Below are 25,219 nucleotides of genomic sequence, written 5' to 3' on the forward strand. Positions count from 1 at the left end.
TAGGGTTGGATGGATTTATTGCATCACTTTACATTAATTACCAACTTCATTTTCTCAGCCATTTTCATAATTTTTTTTATGACACAGTTGTGCGCTTTTCTGCATTGCATGACTATAGCATTACATGATGTGTGATATTGTGCGGCACGTCGTCACATATTCCCCTTCCTGGAGAGTGAGTTAGGACACTTTCACAATAAAAGGCAGGTTTGTGGGAAGGTTTAGGCATTTCCTCGCTACGACAGACCATAATCACAAAGTACGGAGGGCGGATGGGAGATTATGGCTCTTTGGACAGGTTTTTAACATGGCTTATAGTGTATTCTGCTGCATGTGATCGATCATATATACAATAATGGAACCGTTTGCTCAAGTAAAACCCGATTTGTTATTATTGACAACACAGTCATAAGACACACAAACAAACACGGAAGTGACTTTACCGTGCAGCGTATTGTGGCGGCTGTCCGACGCCGGTGACCACAAGATAAGTGAGGAGTCAGAGCATGACCCCGCAACCTGTATCTCTACAGCTATTGTAAAAATATAATGCCCTGCATGCTGGGAGTTGTAGTTCTCTTGCAGCTATGGAACCAACAAGCTTGGTGTACACAACCCTACAGAATTGACCACAAAGTGCTGAAAATTGCATTGCTGCTCAGTTTACACTGCGGATTCCCTCTGCAGCACGTGCTGGAGATTTCGATAAATCCTATCCACAATGTGCCCACCGTGTGAATTTTCTGCCGCGTTCACATGCCCTTAAAAAGTGACGAGAGGGGAGATCTATCCTAGTGCTTTCTGTTTGGCTTGAACAATGCAATGTATCTTTCCCCCGACGTTGGGGTGGTCATCGCCCAGTCGGGACAGACTGATCGTTGCATTGAATCATCGTATATATGTAACAAGTCTCTCCTTGTGTTACTTTGATCAATTTAAAGCCACAAAAGGGAAAAAAAACAAAACAAAAAAAAAACATTACACACAATAACTACTATGACATCAATTACTGCAGTTTTGAGGGTTTTGTTTACTGGATCTTCGTGGCGGCTTCAAAAATAGATTGGGCCACGTAGTCCAGGTTCTTTGTCGTCAGCCCGCACATGTTTATACGTCCGCTCGCCATCAAATAAATATGCTTTTCTTTAATGAGGTATTCAACTTGCTTTGCTAAAAAATAAATAAATAAATAAAATGTAAGCATTGGCCATGAAGGAGCAGTTAAAGTATTTCTGCATCTCTTTATAGCCCCTAGACAAAGTGATGTCCGTTTTATCGAAAGGTACAGTTTTCCATATATTGGTTACATACAAGTAGTAAATACTTAGATATCATGGTAGGAGTAAAGGGTGCTTTACACGCTGCGACATCGCTAGCGATTGCTAGCGATATCACAAGCGATAACACCCGCCCCCGTCGTTCTTGCAACATGTGGCGATCGCTGCTGTAGCGAACAACATCGCTACGGCAGCGTCACACGCACATGCCTGCTTAGCAACGTCGCTGGAGACACCGAACAATCCCTCCTTCAAGGGGGAAGTGCGTTCGGCGTCACTAAACAGCCGCCCAAAAGCAGAGGAGGGGTGGAGATGAGCGGCGGGAACATGCCACCCACCTCCATACTTCCTCATTGCCGGTGGACGCAGGCAAGGAGATGTTCGTCGTTCCTGCGGTGTCACACATAGCGATGTGTGATGCCGCAGGAACGACGAACAACCAGCGGCATGCACCACCAACGATATTATGAAAAGGAGCGACGTGTCAACGATCAACGTTTTTTGACGTTTTTGCAATCGTTGATAGGCGCTCCTTTAAGTCACAAGCTGCGATGTCGCTACCGACGCCGGATGTGCGTCACAAACACCGTGACCCCGACGATATATCGTTAGCGATGTTGCGGCGTGTAAAGCACCCTTTAGTCATGGCTTCCCTGCACAACATGATAGAACAATTCTCAGACAAGTTGCACAACAAAAAAACATTTATGTGCAATCCTTTCTGTTCTTTTTAATATCCGCTGCCCATAGAGGAGTCCATACTTACGATTCAGGCCAGTAAAGCTGAACATTCCTATCTGCTCCACGATGTGCTTCCATGTACCGGGGGTTTTTAGAGCCTCCAGTCTGGATTTAAGTTCTGCTCTCATTAAGAGGACTCGATCTGCCATAGTCTTCACATTGTCCCTCCTAGGTGGTCACAGAGAGAAAAGAAAAACAATAAACAAAATTATGCACAATTATCTGTAAGCAACAAATAGACTATCACCGATGAGAAAGTAGATTTGTGCTGCTCTGATGTAGTCCTCTGTGGCATCCGACCTTCACTTCTAGGCCTCATGACGTCACGCGGTTCTAATAAGCTCCAGGGACACCCACCAGGATAAAAGTGAAGACCGACTGCCAAGGAGCATTTATCCAGAATGGCACAGATTCATTTGCTCATCTTTTAAAACACTATAGATTCAAAAAGGGCTAAGCGAAAAATAATACGTCTGTAAAGAAGGGAATTTTGTTTACTTACCGTAAATTCCTTTTCTTCTAGCTCCAATTGGAAGACCCAGACAATTGGGTGTATAGCTTATGCCTCCGGAGGCCACACAAAGTATTACACTAAAAGTGTAAAGCCCCTCCCCTTCAGCCTATACACCCCCCGTACTGCTACGGGCTCATCAGTTTTGGTGCAAAAGCCCGAAGGAGGAAAAAATTATAAACTGGTTTAAAGTAAATTCAATCCGAAGGAATATCGGAGAACTGAAACCATTTAACATGAACAACATGTGTTATACAAAAACAGGGGCGGGTGCTGGGTCTCCCAATTGGAGCTAGAAGAAAAGGAATTTACGGTAAGTAAACAAAATTCCCTTCTTCTTTGTCGCTCCTTATTGGGAGACCCAGACAATTGGGACGTCCAAAAGCAGTCCCTGGGTGGGTAAATAATACCTCATAATAGAGCCGTAACGGCTCCGTCCTACAGGTGGGCAACCGCCGCCTGAAGGACTCGCCTACCTAGGCTGGCATCTGCCGAAGCATAGGTATGCACCTGATAGTGCTTCGTGAAAGTGTGCAGGCTCGACCAGGTAGCTGCCTGACACACCTGCTGAGCCGTAGCCTGGTGTCGCAAGGCCCAGGACGCTCCCACGGCCCTGGTAGAATGGGCCTTCAGTCCTGAGGGAACCGGAAGCCCCGAGGAACGGTAAGCTTCGAGAATTGGTTCCTTGATCCACCGAGCCAGGGTTGACTTGGAAGCTTGTGTCCCTTTACGCTGCCCAGCGACAAGGACAAAGAGTGCATCCGAGCGGCGCAGGGGCGCCGTTCGAGAAATGTAGATCTTGGCGGACGTAGGTTTCCTAGCCTGTCTCATAGTGGCAATGACCTCTTGAGATAATCCTGAAGACGCTAGGATCCAGGACTCAATGGCCACACAGTCAGGTTGAGGGCCGCAGAATTCAGATGGAAAAACGGCCCTTGAGACAGCAAATCTGGTCGGTCTGGCAGTGGCCACGGTTGGCCGACCGTGAGATGCCACAGATCCGGGTACCACGACCTCCTCGGCCAGTCTGGAGCGACGAGGATGACGCGGCGGCAGTCGGCCCTGAACTTGCGTAACACTCTGGGCAACAGTGCCAGAGGAGGAAACACATAAGGAAGCCGAAACTGCGACCAATCCTGAACAAAGGCGTCTGCCGCCAGAGCTCTGTGATCTTGAGATCGAGCCATGAATGTTGGGACCTTGTTGTTGTGCCGTGACGCCATTAGGTCGACGTCCGGCATCCCCCAGCGGCAACAGATCTCCTGAAACACGTCCGGGTGAAGGGACCATTCCCCTGCGTCCATGCCCTGGCGACTGAGAAAGTCTGCTTCCCAGTTTTCTACGCCCGGGATGTGAACTGCGGATATGGTGGATGCTGTGGCTTCCACCCACAGCAGAATCCGCCGGACTTCCTGGAAGGCTTGCCGACTGCGTGTCCCACCTTGGTGGTTGATGTAAGCCACCGCTGTGGAGTTGTCCGACTGAATTCGGATCTGCTTGCCTTCCAGCCACTGCTGGAACGCTTTTAGGGCAAGATACACTGCCCTGATCTCCAGAACATTGATCTGGAGTGAGGACTCTTGCTGAGTCCACGTACCCTGAGCCCTGTGGTGGAGAAAAACTGCTCCCCACCCTGACAGACTCGCGTCCGTCGTGACCACCGCCCAGGATGGGGGTAGGAAGGATTTCCCCTTCGATAATGAAGTGGGAAGAAGCCACCACCGAAGGGAAGCTTTGGTTGCCTGAGAGAGGGAAACGTTCCTGTCTAGGGACGTCGGCATCCTGTCCCACTTGCGTAGGATGTCCCATTGAAGTGGACGCAGGTGAAACTGCGCGAAAGGGACTGCTTCCATTGCTGCCACCATCTTCCCCAGGAAGTGCATGAGGCGCCTCAAGGGGTGTGACCGACCTTGAAGGAGAGATTGCACCCCTGTCTGTAGTGAACGCTGTTTGTCCAGCGGAAGCTTCACTATTGCTGGAAGAGTATGAAACTCTATGCCAAGATATGTCAGCGATTCGACCGGTGTCAGATTTGACTTTGGAAAATTGATGATCCACCCGAAACTCTGGAGAATCTCCAGAGTAACGTTGAGGCTGTGTTGACATGCCTCTTGAGAGGGTGCCTTGACCAGCAGATCGTCTAAGTAAGGTATCACTGAGTGACCCTGAGAGTGGAGGACCGCAACTACTGTAGCCATGACCTTGGTGAAAACCCTTGGGGCTGTCGCCAGGCCGAACGGCAGTGCCGCGAACTGAAGGTGTTCGTCTCCTATGGCGAAGCGCAAGAAGCGCTGATGCTCTGGAGCAATTGGTACGTGGAGATAAGCATCCTTGATATCGATCGATGCTAGGAAATCTCCTTGGGACATTGAGGCGATGACGGAGCGGAGGGATTCCATCCGGAACCGCCTGGTCCTTACGTGTTTGTTGAGCAGTTTTAGGTCCAAAACAGGACGGAAGGACCCGTCCTTCTTTGGAACCACAAACAGGTTGGAGTAGAAACCGTGGCCCTGTTGCTGAAGAGGAACCGGGACCACCACTCCTTCTGCCTTCAGAATGCCCACCGCCTGCAGAAGAGCCTCGGCTCGCTCGGGAGGCGGAGATGTTCTGAAGAATCGAGACGGAGGACGAGAGTTGAACTCTATCCTGTAACCGTGAGACAAAATGTCTCTCACCCAACGGTCTTTTACTTGTGGCAGCCAGGTGTCGCAAAAGCGGGAGAGCCTGCCACCGACCGAGGATGCGGTGTGAGGAGACCGTAAGTCATGAGGAAGCCGCCTTAGCAGCGGCACCTCCGGCGGTCTTTTTAGGGCGTGATTTAGACCGCCATGCGTCGGAGTTCCTCTGATCCTTCTGAGGCCTTTTGGACGAGGAGAATTGGGACCTGCCCGCACCCCGAAAGGACCGAAACCTCGACTGTCCCCTCCTCTGTTGGGGTGTTTTTGGTTTGGCCTGGGGTAAGGATGTTTCCTTTCCCTTGGATTGTTTGATGATTTCATCCAATCTCTCACCAAACAAACGGTCGCCAGAAAATGGCAATCCAGTTAAGCACTTTTTTGGAAGCCGAATCTGCCTTCCATTCCCGCAGCCACAAGGCCCTGCGTATTGCCACCGAATTGTCGGCTGCAACCGCCGTACGGCTCGCAGAGTCCAGGACAGCATTAATAGCGTAGGACGCAAATGCCGACGTTTGAGAGGTTATAGACGCCACCTGCGGCGCAGACGTACGTGTGAGTGCGTCGATTTGCGCCTGACCAGCTGAGATAGCTTGGAGTGCCCATACGGCTGCGAATGCTGGAGCAAAAGACGCGCCGATAGCTTCATAGATGGATTTCAACCAGAGCTCCATCTGCCTGTCAGTGGCATCCTTGAGTGAAGCTCCATCTTCCACTGCAACTATGGATCTAGCCGCAAGTCTGGAGATTGGAGGATCCACCTTGGGACACTGAGTCCAGCCCTTGACCACGTCAGGGGGGAAAGGGTAACGTGTATCCTTAAGGCGCTTGGAAAAACGCTTATCTGGACAAGCTTGGTGTTTCTGGACTGCCTCTCTGAAGTCAGAGTGGTCCAGAAACATACTCTTTGTACGCTTGGGAAACCTGAAACGGAATTTCTCCTGCTGAGAAGCTGACTCCTCCACTGGAGGAGCTGAGGGAGAAATATCCAACATTTCATTGATGGACGCAATAAGATCATTCACTATGGCGTCCCCATCAGGAGTATCAAGGTTGAGAGCGACTTCAGGATCAGAATCCTGATCAGCTAGCTCCGCTTCATCATACAGAGAGTCCTCTCGCTGAGACCCTGAACATTGTGATGATGTCGAGGGGATATCATAGCGAGCTCGCTTAATCGGTCTGGGGCTGCGGTCCGTGTCAGAGACCTCACCCTGGGATCCATGAGACACCCCGGGAGGACATTGCTGTTCCAACTGAGGGGGACCAGGGGGCAATGATTCCACAGTGCCCCTGGCTTGAGATGCCGGCCTGGACTGCAAGGCTTCTAATATCTTAGCCATAGTCTCAGAAAGTCTTTCAGTAAAAACTGCAAACTCCGTCCCTGTCACCTGGACAGTGTTAACAGGTGGTTCTCCCTGGGCTACCCTTAGCAGAGGCTCCGGCTGAGAAAGTGCCACAGGGGCCGAGCATTGCACACAATGAGGGTCAGTGGAACCTGCCGGCAGTATAGCCGTACATGCTGCACAGGCAGCATAGTAAGTCTGTGCTTTGGCACCCTTGCTATTTGTGGACGACATGCTGTTGTCTCCTCTGAGCAATACAGGAGGGTATATAGACAAAAATCAACAGTGCACCATACAGTGTAAAGTATAGTCTATAATCATGTAATCTATAAGTACACTTCTGCACTAGTGGGGCCAGCACCACAGGTGCTGCTTACCGCCTTCGCAAAGCGGTTGTGTGGGCACCAGAAATCCTGCCTGGGTCTCCCTGAGCTTGTCTCTCCTCTCCAGCGTTAGCAGAGCTGAGAGGAATGGCTGCCGGCGTCCTGAGGAGAGGAGGGAGCCGTGGGCGTGACCCAGAAAAGTGCGGGAACTGGTGCCCCACTGTGCAGAGTGAGGGGGGTGGAGTATGCAAAGCATGCTCCAGCCCTCAGTGCTGCCGTCCTGTACAGCGTCCCGCCCTTCCCCTGACTGGCAGGGCTGGGGGCGGGAAGAAAACGAGACTAGGCCGCAAAAGCCGGGGACTCGAGTTATAAGCGCGGCCGCCGTATAAGCGCGGTCGGCGCGGAAGTCCCCGGCGCACTAACAGTCCCAGCCGCGCCGTAGTGATAACCATGGCAGCGGCGGTCAGCGCGGCAGTCCCCCTACACTAACACACTCAGCGACGCTGAAGTGTGTAATGGCACAAACGCAGTCAGCGCTGCTGTCCCCGGTGCACTATCACACCCAGCAATGCTGGAGTGTTGCTGTGCGCGGTCCCCACGGGGACACAGAGTACCTCAAAGTAGCAGGGCCATGTCCCTGAACGATACTCAGCTCCTATCCAGCATGGTCCTCAGGAGCTGTGGATGGAGCACGGTCTCCTGTGCCTGGAGACCGAAAGGATCCCACTTCACCCAGAGCCCTAATTGAGGGATGGGGAAGGAAAGCAGCATGTGGGCTCCAGCCTCCGTACCCGCAATGGATACCTCAACCTTAACAACACCGCCGACAAGAGTGGGGTGAGACGGGAGCATGCTGGGGGCCCTGTTATGGGCCCTCTTTTCTTCCATCCGACATAGTCAGCAGCTGCTGCTGACTAAGCTGTGGAGCTATGCGTGCATGTCTGACCTCCTTCGCACAAAGCATAAAAACTGATGAGCCCGTAGCAGTACGGGGGGTATATAGGCTGAAGGGGAGGGGCTTTACACTTTTAATGTAATACTTTGTGTGGCCTCCGGAGGCATAAGCTATACACCCAATTGTCTGGGTCTCCCAATAAGGAGCGACAAAGAAAATTAGTCATGAGTGAGCACTACCATACCCAGGTGCTCTGTACTCGTAACTAGTGATGAGTGAGCACTACCATGCTCGGGTGCTCAGTACTTGTAACTAGTGATGAGCGAGCACTACCATGCTCAGGTGCTCAGTACTCGTAACTAGTGATGAGCGAGCACTACCATGCTCGGGTGCTCAGTACTCGTAACTAGTGATGAGCGAGCACTACCATGCTCGGGTGCTCTGTACTCGTAACTAGTGATGAGCGAGCACTACCATGCTCGGGTGCTCAGTACTTGTAACTAGTGATGAGCGAGCACTACCATGCTCAGGTGCTCTGTACTTGTAACTAGTGATGAGCGGGCACTACCATGCTCAGGTGCTCAGTACTCGTAACTAGTGATGAGTGAGCACTACCATGCTCGGGTGCTCGGTACTCGTAACTAGTGATGATTGGGCACTACCATGCTCGGGTGCTCAGTACTCGTAACTAGTGATGAGCAGGCACTACCATGCTCGGGTGCTCAGTACTCGTAACTAGTGATGAGTGAGCACTACCATGCTCGGGTGCTCAGTACTCGTAACTAGTGATGAGCGAGCACTACCATGCTCGGGTGCTCAGTACTCGTAACTAGTGATGAGCGGGCACTACCATGCTCGGGTGCTCAGTACTCGTAACTAGTGATGAGTGAGCACTACCATGCTCGGGTGCTCAGTACTCGTAACTAGTGATGAGCGAGCACTGCCATGGTTGGCTGCTCAGTAGTCTTAACGTGTGGTGACAACATGCAAGCTGTATGGGGACACAATGATTATTCTGTCCCCAGAGCTTGCATCAGCCGTGTGGAGGACTTTCAAATTAGCGGTGGCTGACTTTTTTTTGTAGACATTAGTTTTTAATAAATTTATCTTTTGGTCTCTTTAAAGTTAAAGGGGTTGTTCAGGTTTGGAGTGTCATGTGATCCCTGCTCTCACAACCAGCAGTGGAGAATCTTGACAGCATGCAATGTGTGCAGCTCTCACCACTTGCACTGGAGAATCCTGACACTGCGCAATGTGTGCGGCTATCACCGCCAGCATGGAGGAGCCCGACAGCGTGCAATGTATGCAGTTATCACTGCTGGCACTGGAGGATCCTGACAGCATGCAATGTGCGCATAGTGACTGCAGCCTTTCTCCACAAACCTGGACAAGTCCATTAAAGTTTATTTATCTCCTTACCATTCATCAAAGAGTTCAGGTGTGGTCAGAGTGGTTGCAACGATGCGAGCGCCTTGTGAAGGAGGATTGGACCAGGTTGTGCGCACAATCTTCTCCATCTGAGACAGGACACGTTCGACATTGTCACTGTCTTTACCCACGACAGTCAGATTGCCCACTCTTTCATCTAAGGGAGAGAAAACGTAGACTCGTTGTCCGTGGATCGACATTGAGAGAATCGAAGTGCAGGTCTCAAAGGCAGGGAGTGTACAAAGTCTGTCACTAAAGGACCAATCAACACCTGCAGCCATCACTGGGACCCCCCACAATCCTGGATACGAGATGGGTACAGCTGTGCCCCTTAGTAAAGAGCAGGCAACACACTAAAGGCCCATTTACACACAATGATATCGCTAACGAGATATCGTCGGGGGTCACGGTGTTGGTGACGCACATCCGGCCTCGTTAGCGATGTTGTTGTGTGTGACACCTTTTTGCGATCAGTAACGATCGCAAAAAGGTGTCAAATCGTTCGTCGTGTACACGTCGTTCATTTTTTAAAAAAATCGTTCTTTGTTTGGAACGCTGGTTGTTTGTCGTTCCTGCGGCAGCACACATCGCTATGTGCGATACCGCAGGAACGAGGAACAACATCGTACCTGCGGCCGCCGGCAAAGAGGAATAAAGGAGGTGGGCGGGATGTTTTGGCCGCGCATCTCCGCCCCACCGCTTCTATTGGGCGGCCGCTGTGACGCCGAACGAACCTCCCCCTTAAAGGAGAGATTGTTCGGTGGCCACAGCAACGTCGGCGAACAGGTAATTGCGTGTGACGCTGCCGTAGCGATATTGTTCGCTACGGCAGCGATCACCCCGTGACGCGCCACCGACGTGGGCGGGTGCCATCGTTAGCGATGTCGCAGCGTGTAAAGCCCACTTTACACAAATAAGCTAATGGTGATTACAGGAAGTGCAAAGTTCTCCAAAACCACCCTGCTCCCAGGACTGATGGAAATCCCGGGCACCTTAGCCCCATCCAGCCTCTCGTCACATTATATGACTATATTGTGGGAAAACTCCCGGCACCATATAGCGAGATGCCCCATACTCACTGTATAAACCAAAGTTCTTGGAGAAAGACTGAGCGCAGAACAGCTCGAAGCCCTGAGCCACAAAGTAACGTACGGCCCAGGCGTCCTTGTCTAGATTTCCAGAGGCAAATCCTTGGTAGGCAGAGTCGAAGAAGGCAAAGAGAAAGCGTCTCTGAAAAAGCAGGTATATTAAGACAATAGATGTTAGTGTATTTAACAGGGATCAGCTTTAATGGGGTTCAATCATCTCCCCCAACATTGACAACTGCTGGACACACTATTAAAGTCCCCAGGGTGCTGTATGAACCACTATAGGGGTTGTCCAGTATTGGATAAACCCTTTAAACTAATGGTAATGGATCCCTTTTATACACAATATATCTGAAAGCTCAGGATGATGGATCTGACAAGTCAAGAACGACCAGATGAATGTAGCGGTCACGCATATACCTTCATGACGTCAGCGATCTGCTTCCACTCGTCTTGTGTGGGGTCTGTTCCGGTGGGATTGTGGGCACAGGCGTGCAGGACAAAGATTGAGTGCTCCGGAGCGGCCTGGAGGGAAAAGGCATCACAACCACCATTCATGTAAAAAAAAAAAAAAAAAAAAAAAAATTGTCATGAGCTCCCTTAGGCCAAATTCACACATTTGTGTGTCGCGGTCCAAGTACAGACCCATGAAACGCGGGCTGGGCCTATGGGGATGTGGAGCTCAGTTGGGAGATCAGTCCATGCATTGCGGTATGTGGCATATGGATGTGTACGGCGGAGCATTGCTCTGTGCACAAGTGGTCTGCAGAGTATCCATACAACATGTTCTGTATGATGGGGATTGCCCTCACTGGGAAGGCAGCGATCAATGGCCAAGGACAGGTGACAGCTACTGGAAAAAAGCCAAAACAGACTAACCCGTCAGTGGATACTACTATAGGCCAGTGTTATATATCATCGGGCTGTATAAAGGCTCCTGGAGAAAACTGTCCCCAGTACATATAGAAAGGTTGAAAACACAGACTTGGAAACCATCACCCCTTGCTTACCTCCAAATCTTCCAGGAATCCCTTAAGGTCAAGTCCTCGTTTAGTAGCGTCCCAGTAACGGTAGCTTCTGATGTCTTTAAAGCCAGCATCAATAAATACAGCATTGTGGTTCTCTGCGGCCAAAAATGAGAAGTGCAAGGTTTACAGAAAAAAAAAAAATAATCATCAGCAATAATTAGGAAGTCACAAGTTAGACCAAAATGATCTGGACCTGGACCACCTGGAGTGTAGCTCACTGCAGGGCTCAATATTCCCTTATGGTGACAGGAGTCACTGACAGAGGTGATCTGCCGGCGACAGGCGTCACTGACAGAGGTGATCTGCCGGCGACAGGCGTCACTGACAGAGGTGATCTGCCGGCGACAGGCGTCACTGACAGAGGTGATCTGCCGGCGACAGGCGTCACTGACAGAGGTGATCTGCCGGCGACAGGCGTCACTGACAGAGGTGATCTGCCGGCGACAGGCGTCACTGACAGAGGTGATCTGCCGGCGACAGGCGTCACTGACAGAGGTGATCTGCCGGCGACAGGCGTCACTGACAGAGGTGATCTGCCGGCGACAGGCGTCACTGACAAAGGTGACCTGCCGGCGACAGGAGTCACTGACAAAGGTGACCTGCCGGCGACAGGAGTCACTGACAGAGGTGACCTGCCGGCGACAGGAGTCACTGACAGAGGTGACCTGCCGGCGACAGGAGTCACTGACAGAGGTGACCTGCCGGCGACAGGAGTCACTGACAGAGGTGACCTGCCGGCGACAGGAGTCACTGACAGAGGTGACCTGCCGGCGACAGGAGTCACTGACAGAGGTGACCTGCCGGCCACAGGAGTCACTGACAGAGGTGGTCTGGGCACACTAAGGCCCAGAAGCTTAGGTATGTCAGCGAGCGCCTAGAGCATGTATAATCGCTTGGACCAATTAACCCCTTAACGACCGCGGGCCGTAAAATTACGTCCTAAATGACATAATCTTACTGCCCGCGGTCCTCCGGCGGCAGCATGCCGCGATCGGCACACATCTCAGCTGATTTTCACAGCTGAGATGTGTGCCTGCTAGGCACGAGCAGAATCGTTATCTGCTCGTGCCGATTAACCCCTTATAATGGCGCTGTCAATACATGACAGCGCCATTATAAGCGCAATCGCGGTAAAGTTTTACTTACCGCCGAAACCGGAAGTCACGTGACGCGATCACGTGACTCCCGATAGTTGTCATGGTAGTACAGGGTCATGTGATGACTCCTGTACTACACATGAATTGGTTTCACTTTCGCTGTGCCCGGGGCACAGCAAAAGAGAAAGACAGCGTATCTGCTGTTTACAGCCTTCCAGCTGTGATCAGCAGATACTGCAGAGCGATCGGAATGCTGATCGCAATAGCCCCCTAGGGGGACTAGTAAAATAAAAAAAAAAGTAAAAAAATAAGTTTTAAAAAATTAAAAAAAAACAAAAAAACCTAAAAGTTCAAATCACCCCCCATTCGCCCCATTGAAAATTAAAGGGTTAAAAATATAAAAAATATACACACATTTGGTATCGCCGCGTTCAGAAACGCCCGATCTATCAAAATATAAAATCAATTAATCTGATCAGTAAACGGCGTAGCGGCAAAAAAATTCCAAACGCCAAAACGACGTTTTTTTGTCGCCACAACTTTTGCGCAAAATGCAATAAGAGGCGATCAAAACGTAGCATCTGCGCAAAAATGGTACCGTTAAAAACGTCAGCTCGAGACGCAAAAAATAAGCCGTCATTGAGCCTAAGATCCCGAAAAATGAGAACGCTACGGGTCACGGAATATGGCGTAAAACGTGCGCCACTTTTTTCGGACAAACTTCCGATTTTTTTTTAACCCCTTATATAAAAGTAAACCTATACATGTTTGGTGTCTACGAACTCGCACTGACCTGAGGCATCACACCCACACATCAGTTTTACCATATAGTGAACACAGTGAATAAAATATCTCAAAAACCATAGTGCTATCGCACTTTTTTTGCAATTTTTCAGCATTTGGAATTTTTTTGCCATTTTCTAGTACACAATATGGTAAAACTGATGGTTTCATTTAAAAGTACAGCTCGTTCCGCAAAAAATGAGCCCTCACATGACCATATTGACTGAAAAATAAAAAAGTTACGTCTTTCAGAAAAAGAATGGCGAAAAAAAAAAACGGAAAGCGAAAAATCGGCCGGTCGTGAAAGGGTTAAGGAAGCACCATTCATCGAGTGGAAAAAGAAAAGACAAAATAAGGGATAAACCATTTTTATCCTCCATCTCGCCACTTTCCAAGACTGCAGGCACAGAAGCTTTATAGCAGCAATGCAAAAAGGCATTCTTACAGACTCAGGACCTGCACTGCCCGCTGTCAAAAAAGGAGGGCGTTCACAAGGGGTCAAAAATGAAGTCCATTGTGTAATATATCTGTGTGATAGCTAAAATTAGAGACCCAAATCTGGGGCAACAATACTGTGATTGAGACACATTAGCTCCAGACTTCTGTTGATGCAGAGCAGTCACTGGTGCTGCAACCAATCAATACAGCTGGGATATTAAAACCATTATGGGCCCCATAATAGCTGGACAAGCATCACAACTCGGAATAAGAAATGTGATTTTTGGCATTTCGGTTGTGCATCCTGTACATTAAAAGGGCATTTTGGTTTGGGGAAATCTCCATTAAAATGCTAATTACATAAAAAAAATATATATATATATATATATATATATATATATATATATATATATATATTTGTTTACATCCACTAAGAGTTTAAATAAAATAAAATTTATTTGCCAAAGACAAGTACGTGAGGGCTGGGATATGCACAAACATAACACAATCTCACCCCAGGAAGGAGCTGAAATGTAGATGGGGGTTGCAGTGTTATTGGTTCCGTTGTACCAGCGTCTCAAAAACTCGGCTCCAATGCGCAGCGCCCCGGTACCACCCAGAGACTGGACACCTCCAACCTTCAAAACACAATATAAAAAGGAGCAACATTTTAATATTAAACTGTAGATTCATTTGATTAAAGAACATTCATGTGATAACAAGAACTATCTATATGTTGTATACTTGCTCTAATTCTGGCCATTAACTGACACACTAGGACTGGCTTATGTTTATTTCATGGGCTTGTCTCTTTCTGTAGCACTAAACATTTTTTTCTTGATCCCGCTGAGAGGTTCTTATTTTATATATTGTACGTCGATACATCATAGTATCTAGTGATGAGCGGGCACTACCATGATGAGGTGCTCAGTACTCGTAACTAGTGATGAGTGGGCACTACCATGCTCGGGTGCTCAGTACTCGTAACTAGCAGGGCTGTGGAGTCGGTAAGCCAAACCTTCGACTCCGACTCCGACTCCGACTCCTCAAATTCTCTTGCACCGGCTCCGACTCCGGCTCCGACTCCGACTCCGACTCCGACTCCTACATATATTGCTTATAGTTAGGTGAAAAATTTATTGTAGTACATGAATATGTGTATGTGAACATCAGACATTTAATAATTTTTATGATACAATAATCAAGATATTTGGATAGAACATATAATATATTTATTGGAATACAACTTTAGAACACAAAAAACTGTAATAAATTGTAAATATGTAATACACTATGTAATATACAGTAGATTACATATATATCTTGTGTGTGTATATACACTGTGTATATATATATATATATATATATATATATTTTACATATTTACAATTTATTAGTTTTTTGTGTTCTAAAGTTGTATTCCAATAAATATTTTATGTTCTATCCAAATATCTTGATTATTGTATCATAAAAACAATTAAATGTCTGATGTTCACATTGTACTACAATAAATTTTTCACTTAAATATAAGCATTATACTAAATGTTATTATTTAGTAAAATATTCAGCACATTCTGCATTGCACTCCTGTCCCCAATTTATTATATATTTTAGGAGTCGGAGTCGGTGCATTTTATACCGACTCCGACTCCGACTCCGACTCCACCAAAATGAGCTCCGACTCCGACTCCGACTCCACGACTCCGACTCCGACTCCACAGCCCTGGTAACTAGTGATGAGCAAGCACTACCATGCTCAGCTGCTCAGTACTCGTAACTAGTGATGAGCGGGCACTACCATGCTCAGGTGCTCAGTACTCGTAACTAGTGATGAGCGAGCACTACCATGCTCAGTACTCGTAACTAGTGATAAGCGGGCACTACCATGTTCAGGTGCTCAGTACTCGTAACTAGTGATGAGCGGGCACTACCATGCTCGGGTGCTTGGCACTCGTAACTAGTGATGAGCGGGCACTACCATGCTCAGGTGCTCAGTACTCGTAACTAGTGATGAGCGGGCACTACCATGATGAGGTGCTCAGTACTCGTAACTAGTGATGAGTGGGCACTACCATGCTCGGGCGCTCAGTACTCGTAACTAGTGATGAGCGGGCACTACCATGCTCAGCTGCTCAGTACTCGTAACTAGTGATGAGCGGGCACTACCATGCTCAGGTGCTCAGTACTCGTAACTAGTGATGAGCGAGCACTACCATGCTCAGTACTCGTAACTAGTGATGAGTGAGCACTACCATGCTCGGGTGCTCAGTACTCGTAACTAGTGATGAGCGGGCACTACCATGCTCGGGTGATCAGTACTCGTAACTAGTGATGAGCGAGCACTACCATGCTCAGGTACTCATAACTAGTGACATAAACAACCAAAAATCTAATGCCCGCTGCCATGTAAAGTGGTAGTAACTCTTCATCTACAAGTAATAAACTAAATCTACATACCCGATCCTCTTTAAAGGCCGGACTATCAGCACCCAGGGCGATCCTGGAGGCGCTGGCACGGAACTCCGGCAGTCCGAGGATCGGCAGGTACTCATGATTTAACGTGTGGTCGTTGGCGATCTTCTGCTCCACCTTCTTCACCACCGGCAGGACCCAGGGCTGGGAGTCATCAGTCCTGTAGGCTGCAGGGGCAAAGGCATCAGACAATTATAAGGGAACAATGCAGTAGAAAACCTGTACTAGAAAACAAATTATTAATAGAGAAACGTTCAAGTATATGGAACAAAGGAAAAAAAATGTCAGCTCAGGAAAAAAGCCAAAATCAAGGTGCGGATCAAGGAGACTCCGGAGCGGACTCGTGGTGGATATAAGACAATGAACAGAAGAAACCCACTTTCTATAGGTTTTCATAATACCTTGCCATTTTAACTTTCTTGGAATAAAAGGCGAGGTTTTAATTTCAGAAGAGTTTTTGCAGATGCTGGATTTTTTAATCTATGTATTAGGTGGCCTGATGATCAAAGATCAGCTTTATTATAGGCCGTGAGCCAAAGTACGCAGAGCTGTCTGGTACAACGCAGCCTTGACTTAGATAACAATAGCAAAGGCAAAAAAACAACAACATCAATAAACGCTGCGCAACATTAAAAGCCTGTCCTCAGGTCAGCTGTATATATATATATATAAAAAAAAAAGCGCTTTACTTAGGGTACCGTCACACTTTAGCGACGCTCCAGGGATTCCACCAGCGATATGACCTGGTCAGGATCGCTGGTGCGTCGCTACATGGTCGCTGGTGAGCTGTCAATCAGGCAGATCTCACCAGCGACCAGTCCCCAGCGACGCGTGGAAGCGATGCTGCGCTTGGTAACTAAGGTAAATATCGGGTGACCAAGCACTTGGTTACCTGATATTTACCTTGGTTACCAGCGCACACCGCTTAGCGCTGGCTCCCTGCACTCGTAGCCAGAGCACACATTGGGTTAATAAGCAAAGCACTTTGCTTATTTACCCGATATGTACTCTGGCTACGTGTGCAGGGAGCAGGCACTGGCAGCCCGAGAGCGGCGTACGCTAGTAACCAAGGTAAATTTCGGGAGCCGGCACTAGCAGCCTGAGAGCGGCGTACACTAGTAACCAAGGTAAATATCGGGTAACCAAGCAAAGGGCTTCCCTTGGTTACCCGATATTTACCTTGGTTACAGCTTACGGCAGGCTGCCAGACACCGGCTCCCTGCACATTCAGATCGTTGCTCTCTCGCTATCACACACAGCAGGAGAGCAACGTCCAAAAAAATTAAGCAGCACTGTGTGTAACAAGCAGCGATCTCACAGCAGGGGCCAGATCGCTGCTTAGTGTCACACACAGCGAGATCGCTAATGAGGTCGCTGCTGCGTCAAAAAAAACCATGACTCAGCAGCGATCTCGCTATGTGAGAAGTACCCCTTACCCTCCCCAGGTCTTGCGCTGAGTTTCTGATCTGATTCAACGATGTGGATGACAGGAGCTGCCAAGCCCAGTGATTGACCTCAGCGGTATCGAGAGAGCTGCAGCCAAACATTAGAAGCTGGAGACTGTGCTGGACCCGGTGAGGGTAAGTAAAGCTCAGGTTTGTTTTTTTGAGCAAAAATGGCATTATAGGTTGATAATTTAGTGACAAAGATGATATAATAATGAAGATTGTGGATACATTATGTTGACCTTTCCGAGTGCCGCAGAAGAAATCTGCAGCAGAAACTGGTCAAAATGAAATCCGCCCGGTCCATCTATGCTGAGGATCGTCACCACGGATCTCACACTGTGTAACATAAGGGTGATATCTGCGGTTTAGGCCCCTTTCACACATCAGTTTTTTGCCGTCAGTCACAATCCGTTGGCTCAACGGCAAAAAAATGTAGCATGCTCAGATAAAAAAGAAAAAGGAATCAGTCGCCGGATTCAGCCATTTGACGGATTACGACGGATCCTATAGGCTTCCACTCTACCAAACGATGGACGGCGACAGATTCGTCGCTGTCCGATTTTTCGACGTAGACAAAGAAAACGTTACTTTGGTCGTTAGCTCCGTCCGCTGGACCATTTTCGACGGATGAAAAGTGAGGCCATCCATCGCTAATACAAGTCGATGAGAAAAAAAAAAAAACGGATCCAGCGGCATCAGTCACCGTATCTGTTTTTCCAAAATTCGACGGATTGTGACTGACGGCAAAAAACTGATGTGTGAAAGGGGCCAAAGCCAAAAAGGAGCAGTCAGGTGTGGACCGGTCCCGAAAGTCCTAAAACCGTGAGAATAACAATCAAATCATCATTCTGGAAAACGTTCCAAGATATTTCCTCATTATTTCCCTTTGGGGGTTTTAGTAATAAATAATAACAGAGCAATAAAAATGAAAACTGGATGCCGCCTGATTACACACAAGTTCCAGCTCTTCCTAATGTGGAAATACTTGTGGCAGGGATGAAAGTTACACAAGCGGATGATTCTGGCCAGGTGCAGATGGGTGATCGGACCTCGTACTCACTGCACCAGATATCACTAGATATAAGAACTGTCGAATGTAAAAAAAACAAAAGTGAGCCAATACCCTAAAAAATATTGCAACAGTGCATGTAAATAATAGAGTACTTCGACAACATGTTTTGATGGGGAAAAAAAAAAAAAAAAAGTAAAAGTCATCCCACTGCATCAAGGTGACCCATAACAGGATGGTCCTGGCTAATGATGAGCGAGCACTACTGTGCTCAAGTGCTAGGTACTCATAACTATCGTTTTGTTTCCAAAAATAAGACAAAAAGCACTAGGGCTTTTTTTTGGAGAAACATGGTCGCCGGTAAGTTTACATCGCCCCCCCCCCCCCCCCCAAAAAAAAAAAAGCAGACCCCCCCCCACGAGACTCATACTTACTAGGGCCCGGACTTCTGAATGGCTCCCAGGTCCTCCTGTGATCTCCGGCGTGCCCTCCCAGCAGGTATGCCGCACGCTGCCTCCCCTGCTTCTGGCCCACACACACACACATCAAATCGCGCGCACACTCACTCACTACATCCAGCAGTCCAGAATGCCTCCGGCCACAGGGATGGGAGAAAGTCGCGTGTCGCAGGTCCTGTAAGCATTCCATCCAAAGGTCCTTGCACTCCACAGCACTATGTCTCAGGATCAGTGTCACTGGATGTGTGATTGCGTGTGGGATCTGATGTGTGTGGGTGTGCGATTACTATTACTGCAGGGCCTCCCACTCGGCGTCTGGTGAGAGTGATTGTGGGGTGTCCGCTGTCTATAGTGAACTGTCCTGCAGTATTCTTTAACTTTTTTAGCTGCATGGACACTTCATTATTGAACCGCGACTAGGGTTTATTTTCAAGGTGAGGCTGAAGGGTGCTTTACACGCTGCAACATCGCTAGCGATAGCACCCGCCCCCCCGTCATTTGTGCGATATTTGGGGATCGCTGCCGTAGCGAACATTATCACTACGGCAGCGTCACACGCACATACCTGCAGCAGCAACGATATGAAAAGGAGCGACATGTCAACGATCAACGATTTTTGACGCTTTGCGATCGTTGATCGACGCTCCTTGGTGTCACATGCTGTGATGTCACTAACAGCGCCGGATGTGCGTCACTAACAAAGTGACCCCGACGATATATTGCTAGCGATGTTGCAGCGTGTAAAGCACCCTTTATATTTAAGCCTTGCTCTGAAAATGCTGAAAATCCCTGCTAGGGCTTATTTTTGGAAAAACATAGTAGTGATGAGTGAGCACTACCAATGCAGTACTCGTAACTAGTGATGAGCGGGCACTACCATGCTCAGGTGCTCAGTACTCGTATCTAGTGATGAGCGGGCACTACCATGCTCGGGTGCTCAGTACTTGTAACTAGTGATGAGTGGGCGCTACCATGCTCAGGTGCTCAGTACTCGTAACTAGTGATGAGTGGGCGCTACCATGCTCGGGTGCTCAGTACTTGTAACTAGTGATGAGTGGGCGCTACCATGCTCGGGTGCTCAGTACTCGTAACTAGTGATGAGCGGGCACTACCATGCTCGGGTGCTCAGTACTGGTAACTAGTGATGAGGGAGCACTACCATGCTCGGGTGCTCTGTACTCGTAACTAGTGATGAGCGGGCACTACCATGCTCGGGTGCTCTGTACTCGTAACTAGTGATGAGCGGGCACTACCATGCTCGGATGCTCAGTACTCGTAACTAGTGATGAGGGAGCACTACCATGCTCAGGTGCTCTGTACTCGTAACTAGTGATGAGCGGACACTACCATGCTCAGGTGCTCTGTACTCGTAACTAGTGATGAGCGGACACTACCATGCTCAGGTGCTCAGTACTCGTAACTAGTGATGAGCGGGCACTACCATGCTCGGGTGCTCAGTACTTGTAACTAGTGATGAGTGGGCGCTACCATGCTCGGGTGCTCAGTACTCGTAACTAGTGATGAGCGGGCACTACCATGCTCGGGTGCTCAGTACTGGTAACTAGTGATGAGGGAGCACTACCATGCTCGGGTGCTCTGTACTCGTAACTAGTGATGAGCGGGCACTACCATGCTCGGGTGCTCTGTACTCGTAACTAGTGATGAGCGGGCACTACCATGCTCGGATGCTCAGTACTCGTAACTAGTGATGAGGGAGCACTACCATGCTCAGGTGCTCTGTACTCGTAACTAGTGATGAGCGGACACTACCATGCTCAGGTGCTCTGTACTCGTAACTAGTGATGAGCGGACACTACCATGCTCAGGTGCTCAGTACTCGTAACTAGTGATGAGCGGGCACTACCATGCTCGGGTGCTCAGTACTTGTAACTAGTGATGAGTGGGCGCTACCATGCTCGGGTGCTCAGTACTCGTAACTAGTGATGAGCGGGCACTACCATGCTCGGGTGCTCAGTACTGGTAACTAGTGATGAGGGAGCACTACCATGCTCGGGTGCTCTGTACTCGTAACTAGTGATGAGCGGGCACTACCATGCTCGGGTGCTCTGTACTCGTAACTAGTGATGAGCGGGCACTACCATGCTCGGATGCTCAGTACTCGTAACTAGTGATGAGGGAGCACTACCATGCTCAGGTGCTCTGTACTCGTAACTAGTGATGAGCGGACACTACCATGCTCAGGTGCTCTGTACTCGTAACTAGTGATGAGCGGACACTACCATGCTCAGGTGCTCAGTACTCGTAACTAGTGATGAGTGGACACTACCATGCTCAGGTGCTCTGTACTCGTAACTAGTGATGAGCGAGCACTACCATGCTCGGGTGCTCAGTACTCGTAACTAGTGATGAGGGAGCACTACCATGCTCGGGTGCTCTGTACTCGTAACTAGTGATGAGGGAGCACTACCATGCTCGGGTGCTCAGTACTCGTAACTAGTGATGAGGGAGCACTACCATGCTCGGGTGCTCAGTACTCGTAACTAGTGATGAGCGAGCACTACCATGCTCGGGTGCTCTGTACTCGTAACTAGTGATGAGGGAGCACTACCATGCTCAGGTGCTCATTACTCGTAACTAGTGATGAGCGAGCACTACCATGCTCAGGTGCTCAGTACTCGTAACTAGTGATGAGCGGGCACTACCATGCTCGGGTGCTCAGTACTCGTAACTAGTGATGAGTGAGCACTACCATGCTCGGGTGCTCAGTACTCGTAACTAGTGATGAGGGAGCACTACCATGCTCAGGTGCTCTGTACTCGTAACTAGTGATGAGCGGGCACTACCATGCTCGGGTGCTCAGTACTCGTAACTAGTGATGAGGGAGCACTACCATGCTCGGGTGCTCAGTACTCGTAACTAGTGATGAGCGGCCACTACCATGCTCGGGTGCTCAGTACTCGTAGCTAGTGATGAGCGGGCACTACCATGCTCGGGTGCTCAGTACTCGTAACTAGTGACGAGCGGGCACTACCATGCTCGGATGCTCAGTACTCGTAACTAGTGATGAGGGAGCACTACCATGCTCGGGTGCTCAGTACTCGTAACTAGTGATGAGGGAGCACTACCATGCTCGGGTGTTCAGTACTCGTAGCTAGTGATGAGCGGGCACTACCATGCTCGGGTGCTCAGTACTCGTAACTAGTGATGAGCGGGCACTACCATGCTCAGGTGCTCAGTACTCGTAACTAGTGAGGAGTGGGCACTACCATGCTCGGGTGCTCTGTACTCGTAACTAGTGATGAGCGGGCACTACCATGCTCGGGTGCTCTGTACTCGTAACTAGTGATGAGCGGGCACTACCACGCTCGGGTGCTCAGTACTCGTAACTAGTGATGAGCGGACACTACTATGCTCGGGTGCTCAGTACTCGTAACTAGTGATGAGTGGGCACTACCATGCTCAGGTGCTCAGTACTCGTAACTAGTGATGAGCGGGCACTACCATGCTCTGTACTCGTAACTAGTGATGAGTGGGCACTACCATGCTCAGCAACATGGACAAGCAACTGGAAGGTAATATAAACGTAATGTTCAGCTCAAAGAAAGGGAGGCTGCATCTTTGTTTGCATTAGTGCAAAAAAAAAACAAAAAAAAAAAAAAAAAACACACCCAAAAAACAAAATTGTATTCTTAGCTTCCATTATAGTTAAGCAAGTACCCCATTTTATTTAAAGACACTATTGGTAATTATTTATTTTCGGGTATTTGCTCAGTTTTGCTTTTTTTCTTGAGTGTTGCCGTTTCGTGGCCAGTGTGATCTTGCTCCTCCACGTTGCATATACACAAGCTTTTATTGCAGCTCAGTTCCTTCGGATGTCTCTGTAGGATGTAATGTGGAGCTGCTGAGGCCGGACTGCTGCTGGCTCAGCACATACTCCGCACGTGACCTCAGCCCCAGACATACAAGGACACAGAATCAAAGCACTAAAGAGGAAACGGGTCCTGCGGCCGACACTGGGCAACAAGAGCCGTGTAACCAGACCCGGGATGGGGTGTGGAGGGGAGACGTTTATGCTCGGATCCAACTCCGTGACAAGAAATAAGAATCACAAATGACGACGCAGGCGATATCTGTGCGTAATTTGTGCCTTCACCGATCCGCATCCTGGACCGGAAGGGGCCGTGAAATTGCAATACAGATCTATACCAAAATCTGCTGATCGCAAGGTAGATCTTATTCCCCAAATTAGATAATGGGTGGGGGGGTCTAAAGGAGAGGGCAGCTGCTAAGGCTGCAGTAATGGTGATTTCAACCAAAGAGTTAGATGAGTGAAACATTCTATCGTTTGATTATAGAGATTCCTAAACATGGCCGACAGACACAAGTTTTTTTCTGGCCTGATTGCTGCATCATAAATCCAAGACTGTCGGACGCAGCCCAGAATAGTTTTTTTTCCACTGCTGTATAGGGGGCGCTTTTATTATCCTTGCAGAGAACCCCCGGCCCCCATATTATGATTAAAAGGGCAATAGACCGGGTCTTTATGGCACGTATAAAGTTGCATTAGAGAAACGCCAGAGCCACTGTCCTTAAAGGGAATCTGTCACCAGGTTTTTGCCGCCTAATCTGAGAGCAGCATAATATAGAGGTAGAGACCCTGATTCCAGCGATGTGTCACTTAAAGGGCTGCTTACTGTAGTTTTGATAAAATCACTGTTTAATCAGCAGAGATTATCATTACAGGACTACTTGGCAGCTGCAGGTAGTCCAGCATATTCATCAGCTCTGTATAACTGCTAGATCTGCAGCAGAGAAAACATTGATTTTATCAAAATGACAGCACACATCTCAGTAAGTGACATCATTGGAATCAGGATCTCTGTCTCTACATTATGCTGCTCACAAATGGGGGAGCAAAACCTGGTGACAGATTCCCTTTAAGACAGATCTTCCCACCTTACAGATGGATACGCATAGATATTGTAAATATGAACACTTTTGTAATTTGCTGCTTCTTAACATTTGCAGCCGTTCTTGAGATATTAACACTTCTCATACATTTACAGCTCGTTGCCTAGGTGACCGACCACCGCTGCTGTTGTCATACAGGGAGAGTTAGGCGGTAATGGCGCTCTAGAAATCCTGACACCTTCAAGACAGCAATTACAAGCGCAACAAAAAAAAGAGCTTGTAAACACTGCGCATGGACTGCTATATAGCAGAGGTGGTCGGTCTCCAAGGCAACGAGTTATATACAGAAAAAAAGGGTTAATATCTCAAGAGGGAATGAAAAGTTTAACAAGCATTTATGTAGGTGGGAAAACCCCCTTTAAGAGAAAGAGCAGAGTAACTGAGTGAAAGATTTCAGCTCTGAAGCTTGCAGGACAGTGAATGCAGCACTGGATTGTATCAGTACTTAAAGGGACAGGCTAAGCATAGAGATATTATGGGACCCCTGTGTATTAGCAGGGGAGCTGACAATCTAATCTCCTCTTTAAAAAACAGACAGTTCCTTTGAGGAGCAGTTATCAATGACTTGTGCCCTTTTAGTGGCTGCGGAACTACATGTCCCAGCAGCCCTTGCGCGCAGCCCCGGCCCCACTCACCTCCCACTCCCAGGTTGACCTTGCGAGAGTCCCCATCTGCACGAAAATCCGCTGTCAGCTTAAAGACGGCCACAGGGGGCGCCTGAGGGACAGAAGCGAAGATGGAGCAAGAAGCCATAACAACGACCGCGTCCAGTCACCGGGAACCGAGCCTTCACCTTCACCTTCACCGGCTGGCTACGAGGGGCGGAGACACAGGCTAGCCAATCAGAACGCACGGTGCTGTCGACGCCTGTCAACTACTGTAGACGCTACACTGTATGGGCGGATCCTTCCAGGTATGACGTCATTTCCGCCACGTGTTAGGGGCGTGTTCTCATCATATTAGGGGTGTGTTTTGACGTCATTCACTTCATACAGCGCGATATTCGTTTGTGTCCTGCAGTGATTAGAAGCAAACTCTGCAGGGAGTGAGGGCCGGGCCTCAGAGAGAGAGAGAACGGGAGTTTAGAGGGGTTTAATTGCTGGTTGATTGTTTTCTTGTGTTCTTAGGGGGAGGCAATGCTAGAGAGCCCTCTGCGGTGGGATTTGGGGTGAGGGTTAATTCTGAGGGCTCCCTGTGCTGGGATTTAGGGTGGGTGATAATGCTGGGGACCAAAAATTGTCGGATTTGGTGTGGAGGTTAATGCTGGGGA

The 25,219-nt window shown here is 48.8% G+C and overlaps 1 protein-coding gene across 1 annotated transcript; it reads right to left on the reverse strand.

Moving 5' to 3' along the window:
- Positions 1-24,822, reverse strand: GOT1 (glutamic-oxaloacetic transaminase 1). The gene is made up of 9 exons (XM_075348416.1): positions 24,585-24,822; positions 16,088-16,269; positions 14,145-14,268; positions 11,295-11,407; positions 10,705-10,809; positions 10,276-10,426; positions 9,188-9,353; positions 2,044-2,186; positions 1-1,170 (listed from the first exon to the last, which is right to left on the reverse strand). Exons 1-9 carry the CDS (start codon positions 24,700-24,702, stop codon positions 1,031-1,033), a joined length of 1,242 nt encoding a protein of 413 aa, XP_075204531.1. The 5' UTR covers positions 24,703-24,822; the 3' UTR covers positions 1-1,030.
- Positions 24,823-25,219: the final 397 nt, after the last annotated feature.

Source organism: Anomaloglossus baeobatrachus, chromosome 5 (assembly GCF_048569485.1).
Source record: "Anomaloglossus baeobatrachus isolate aAnoBae1 chromosome 5, aAnoBae1.hap1, whole genome shotgun sequence".
Taxonomy (NCBI): Eukaryota; Metazoa; Chordata; class Amphibia; order Anura; family Aromobatidae; genus Anomaloglossus; species Anomaloglossus baeobatrachus.

What these genes read in the sequence shown, in the direction of transcription:
- GOT1 (XM_075348416.1), bottom strand. Translation starts at nt 24,702, where the DNA reads ATGGCTTCTTGCTCCATCTTCGCTTCTGTCCCTCAGGCGCCCCCTGTG. An exon ending in CATTTCAGCTCCTTCCTGGG is followed by an intron (nt 11,408 to 14,144) that starts GTGAGATTGTGT and finishes TTTTGGCCGCAG; the next exon opens with AGAACCACAATGCTGTATTT. An exon ending in CAGCTTTACTGGCCTGAATC is followed by an intron (nt 1,171 to 2,043) that starts GTAAGTATGGAC and finishes TTTATTTTTTAG; the next exon opens with CAAAGCAAGTTGAATACCTC.